The 6,000-nt window shown below is 41.7% G+C and overlaps 1 protein-coding gene across 1 annotated transcript in view; it reads right to left on the bottom strand.

Annotated features, from left to right (window-relative positions):
- Positions 1-6,000, bottom strand: part of LOC121635434 (synaptoporin) — a 33,207-nt gene continuing 27,207 nt past the window's right edge. Inside the window, exons 4-6 of the mRNA XM_041978575.1 lie at positions 4,930-5,128; positions 4,540-4,731; positions 1-1,460 (exon numbers count right to left, since the gene is read on the bottom strand). Of these exons, the coding sequence (XP_041834509.1) occupies positions 1,209-1,460; positions 4,540-4,731; positions 4,930-5,128 (643 nt within the window). The 3' untranslated portion in view covers positions 1-1,208. The remainder of the gene's footprint in view (positions 1,461-4,539; positions 4,732-4,929; positions 5,129-6,000) is intronic.

Here is a 6,000-nt window from a genome sequence, read left to right as displayed (position 1 = left end):
TCTTGACAAATGGGTGCACCTTTATTAACATTAAGTCCTGTAAAATATAATTCATACTCATGGACCTGTACACAACAGTCATGGATGTCAGACTATTATTAAATACATGGATTTATTCTTTTACAAGCTACATGCGCAAAAGGTCAAAACACAGGAAGTCATATAAATGTAAACAAACAGGAACCAAGCATTGTCCTCTGGTCATGACTTTACAATACATGAACTGCACAGGTTTTTGTTGTACGAAGCTGAACTGTGTTATTTATGTACAGATCACAGATAGTACCTATCACTGTGGTACGGCTGTGCTTTTCTGTTCTGTGTTTTAACAATTTATACTGGTAATGTGGACATGTTTTAAAAAGGTGTGAAGTATGCTTAGAATTTCAAAGGAGTCCATGAAAATCAGTACTTTTCATCAAGAGTGGCTGCTTGTAAACAAAACATGAAACAATCCCTTCTTAATGTTAAAATATGAGTTTCAGCAATAAAAAGGAAAACCATGGAAAGAGAAATGTGTTGCATAAACATTTCTCTTTTCTTGCACAAACCCTCTGTAATGGCAGAATGCAGTTATTGCTTTTGTTTTTAGATTTTCTGACATTAATATCAGAAATGATTTGGAGTGCTTCTGAAATTAATTAAACAGAAATATCCCTTAATTATACTCTTAGTCCATCTATGAGTTTCAAATACTCATTATCAAAATATATTCTGTTAGATTAAAAAATGCTGTAATATCTGATAAGCTATCAGTGATATGTCAGGGCTGTGTGAATTATGTAAACTTGTTTTGTTCCTCCTCATTTCACAGAGAGCTCATTAACACACATACATCATGCACTTTAAAACTAGTACAAAAAGCCTTTTCTCCCTCCAGACAGAGTGCCAACCCGTTTAAGTGAGACATCCAGTTAAAACAGTGTACGACAATTTATCAAGCACAAACACAATGTTTTAAACTACTGGAAATACAACATTCAGCAAACATAACCACAGAGGAGAAGAAGTAAAAGACTTCATCTAATAATTTTGTACAATACCCAACAGTTGTTTTATTTACAGTGAGCATACTTTGCCCCCACTTTATGACCACCATTTTGTTCTTTTGTACACAGATGTCAAACTCTACCTCCCTCCTGTCCTGTCACCTGATTGCCTTTATTAAAAAATGCAGAGGTGCCAACTTCCAAAACGTCAAGGCACGGCTACATTTGATTGGAGTAGGAGGTGGGCCCCCCCACCTGGCTGTACTCAGATGGCTGATCAAGGCTTCCCTGAGTGTTGTAACTTCCTGACTGGTCAAAGCTTCCCTGGTTGTAGGGCTGTTGGTTAAAGGTCCCGGCCTGTTTCTCGGCTGCACTGCCTGCAAACCTTGAAGCGCCTTTGTGCCAGCCGGTCTCCTTAAAGACAAACCAGATGTTTCCAGCCCACAGAACGAAGTTGAGAAACCCAAACGCCTGAAGAGAAAGGGAATAACTCAAAATTAAATCAGTTTATTTTGACTTTATTGTCAACATACAAGAATGTTGAACAAAATTAGAGTACACTGTCAAAATATGGATTTGTACCTATTAATTTAAATCAATGATTAAAATATGCTTACAATATTCATACACACACACACACACATTATATACACACACAGACATACTCATACAACAATACATCAACATTCATACCTTCAACATACATTCAATTAATCCTTTATTGCCATTGCATCAATGAGGCATTGAATAATGAATTTAAAGTGCAGTTCAGTCAGTTCAAAGTAGACATCACATGAAACAAAAAGTTTATTTAAAAAAATGCATGATGCAACAGCTTTGTCACAGCTTAGCAGCTTTAAGTCTGGAGATGGCTAAGGGGTAAAAACAAATTTTCAGCCTATTGGTTGTTGAAGGGATGCCTCTAAAACGTCCGCCAGAGGCCAAACATACAAACAGTTTGTGTCCAGGTTGTGATGTGTTGTTCAGAATCCTCATTGCATTTTTGAGACATCAGTAGCTGTGCAGATCATGCAGAGGGAGGAGAGGGCACCAGCTATCCACTGTGCAGTCTGGATGATCCTGTGGAGCTATTTTTCTGTGTCACTGTGCAGGTGGAGACAGATACACACAGACAGTGTGTAAGAATGCTCTCCACCGTGCAGCAGTAGAAGGATACCAGTAGTTTCTCTGGGGTGTTGCGCGTTCTAAAAACTCTGAGGAAATAGAGGCTCTTCTGGGCCCTTTTAACGAGCTCAACAATGTGCACCCCCAAGGTCAGGTCATCACTGAAGTTGACACCTAGGAAGCAGAAGTCTGAGAGCTTTTCCACACAGTCCCCGTTGAGGTGAATGGCTGGATGATGTTGTTTTTCCATCAGAAATCCACAATGACCTCCTTTGTTTTAGTGATGTTGAGGAGCAGGTTGTTGCTATGACCCCATGCTTTTAGCCGCTCCACATCGTCCCTGTAATCAGACTCGTCTCCCTGAGATGAGTCCCACGACTGTTGTATCTTCACCAAACTTGACAATGATGTTACTGTAGTGGGTGGGGGTGCAGTTGTGGGTGTCGAGGGTACAGAGCAGAGGGCTCAGCATGCAGCATGATGGTTGATGAAATGTGGGGTCCCACCTTTACTCTCTGTGTGCGGTTCCTAGGGAGTCATCAGTCCAGAGACAGGTTGAGTGTGGGAGTCGTATGTCCGACAACTTAGTAACCTGTCTGTGTGGTGGGATGGTGTTGAACGCAGAGCTCAAATCTATGAAGAGCGGCCACGCATAGATCCCTGGCTGCTCTAGGTGGGACACAACAGCATGGAGAGCAACAGTCTGGCCTCCTCAGGTGGAGGCCACACTTCACCATAAGCCATGCAATATTGACAATGTATGCAGAGGTAAGTGGCAAAATATATAAAATGAATAGATATTGCATATAAAGTATTACATATAAAAAAAAAACAGTCTTGTGTTAAGTGGTTTTGAGTTCAAGTTCAGTGTTCAGTGTGGTGATGGCTGAGGGGTAAAAACTATTCAGGAATCGTATGGTGTGAGCTTTTATGGATCCGTATCTCTTGCCAGGTGGCAAGAGTTCAAAAAGGTTATGGGCAGGGTGGAAATGGTCATTGAGGATGTTCCTTTTCTCTAGTTGTAGTGTTTAACTATGTCAGCATACTTTGTGTAACGAAGCTGAGGTTTGTTACGTGGACTGGGACATGTAAATAGAATAGCACACTAATTGGTTTTCATGTACATTTTCACGTTAATTGACAGTTTGGCACTTTAAAAGAAGCATACTAATGCACAAGGTTGAACTGTTTATTGAATACTGATATTTGGTTTGTTTTGCAGATACCTGCCAAAGACAGCCGTTAGCAGTGAATATGTGTACATTTGAAGTCCATGGAGTAATGGGTTTTACTTACCTGGCGCATGGCCTCTCCAGGGTGACCGGGCAAATGGGTTGCAGGTGGCCTGGATATCTTTTAATGATTTGGGAGAGACCATGTGGCAGGAAGATTTTTGGAGTTTATTTGTATATTGGGTTTTTGGTTTAACTTTATGATTTGTAATATGTATATAGTGTGTAAATACTTTTAGCTTTGGTAGAAGGAATTTAATAGAGAAATGTGTTATAATTGAGGATGCACCTGTTGGAGGAATGGTACAGCCCAATCAGCACCAGAGAAAAAATGAGGAGTATTTGCTCATTTGAGTGGTGGCTGCTGATGGTGACTGGACTACCCTGCAACAGAAGGAGTGAGTTTTCTGTTTAACCTATGATTGATGAATAAAACCTTTTTGGATTGGATTCTGCGGTCCTCGCCTCACTGTTTTCCAGCCGCTCTTAGGCCAGCCTGCTCACACTTTGACAGAGAAAGTTAACTGACATATCAAAATATTTAGCTTCTCTATTATGGGAAATTTATTTTTTATTTATTTATTTATTTTCAGATTTTTACCTTTTAAATTACCCTCAGTTTCTTCCTGCTAATTCAGTGACAAATTGCAGCTGTTTTAACTATTAACAAATCAACAGAAATTTTAAATCCTTTCAATGTTTTTAATTTGATTACTTACTATTTAAGTAACTGCAGGAGACTGGTGTCCTACCTCTTGTCAGAGGTCTCTAATGTAAATCCTAGTGCAGTGGTTCTCAATTTATCTATGTCAAGTACCACTTCAGAAAATATCAGGCACTGCCAGTACCACCTTTACTACTGGCATTAAAATATAGTAGAAAATATCTACACTTTTCCATCAGGCACGCTTCAGACAGAGGTAGGTTAGTTCCAAATAAATTATTATTTATTGATGAATGGTGGTAGCTACTTGACTTTATTACCAGAAATGATATTTAAACTTTTCACACAACTCAAGGGTAACCAACTTGAAATGAGTGTTTTATAATTGCTTTAAGATATTTCTATATATTTTTCTTTTTTCAGGAAATCTTACCAAATGCACTCGTTATTATTTCACTGGATTAGAGTCTGAATCTTCTCAATTCAAGTGTTTTTTTTACTCATATTAAGATGCATCCTGCAAGCTTACCACTGAGGTGTTGAGCCCAGACCAGCGAGGTCCATGCACAGAGTCACACTTGTTGGTCTGGATTTTGCAGGCCGGAATGAGGAGCTGCACCTCATCTGGATCAGTGGCCACTTTCACATCAGACAGAGCCTTGGCCCAAGCAGAGGAACTGACCAGCCACATGAAGGAGAAAACTACTGTCACTACGAAGTCCTGGGACAGAGAAGAGACAGAGTTTGAACAAACTCAGCACAAAAACAAACAATAAAAATAAAAAATTTTGTTATTTGCTTGTGAAAGTATTGTTGGAAGCAGTGTTTAGAATTCAGTTAGTCTAAGAGTTGTGTAAATGTAAATTATGTCATGTAAAATGTCAATCAGCAGGATAGTGTATGACTTTAATATACTCACAATGAGCGGCCCCCGACTGTTTTCACGGTACTTATTCAGACAGAATACGTAGACACCGCTGGCCATGAGGGAATACAAGAAGGCAAAGACAGCAATGGTGACGAAGAACTCAGCAGAGGATGAATAATCACCAATGAGGAAGACTCTCTCCCTCCTCATGGCCTCACACATGGGTGCTTCAAAGGATACCTGGTGTAACCTGGCATATACAAACAGGCAGGTACAGTGGTCAAACCCTAAAAAGGTCCTGTTTGCTTTTGATAATGTGTGATCACTAAATCCTGCCATATCCACTTTAATTAATCAGAATTAATGTCTACTAATAAGAAATTAAAATTTAGAAAAGTCAGTTAATTCAGATTATTAAATGATTAAATTATTATATTATATTACTCCTCCCTGAGCAGCCACCTTATCGTGGTGGAGGAGTTTGTGCGTCCTGACGATCCTAGCGGCTATGTTGTCGGGGGCTCATGCCCTGGTAGGGTCACCCATGGCAAACAGGTGTCTAGGGGAGGGACCAGATGAAGTGCAGCTCAAATCACCCCTATGATGATGACAAAGCAAGGACCAGGATTTCCCTTGCCCAGACGTGGGTCACCGGGGGGCACGGAGGCAAGCGCTTGATGGCCGGGCCTTTGCCCATGGGGCCCGGTCGGCCTCAGCCCGAACGAGTGACATGGGCCTCCCCTCCCTTGGGCTCACCACCTGCAGGAGGGGCCATAGGGGTTGGGTGCAGTGTGAGCTGGGCGGCTGCCAGAGGCGGGGACCCTGGCGGTCTGATCCTCGACTGCAAAAGCAAGCTCTAGGGATGTGGAATGTCACCTCTCTGGTGGGGAAGGAGCCTGAGCTGATGCACAAGGTTGGGCGGTTCCAGCTAGATATAGTTGGACTCACCTTGACGCACGGCTTGGGCTCTGGAACCACTGTCCTTGAGAGGGGCTGGACCCTCCTACATTCTGGAGTTGCTCCCGATGAGAGGCGCCGAGCACGTGTGGGCATTCTCATTGCCCCCCAACTTGGCGCCTGTACATTGGGGTTTACTCCGGTGGACGAAAGGGTAGCCTCCCT

Source organism: Melanotaenia boesemani, chromosome 3 (assembly GCF_017639745.1).
Source record: "Melanotaenia boesemani isolate fMelBoe1 chromosome 3, fMelBoe1.pri, whole genome shotgun sequence".
NCBI lineage: Eukaryota > Metazoa > Chordata > Actinopteri > Atheriniformes > Melanotaeniidae > Melanotaenia > Melanotaenia boesemani.
This window is presented reverse-complemented; position numbering and strand designations above follow the sequence as displayed.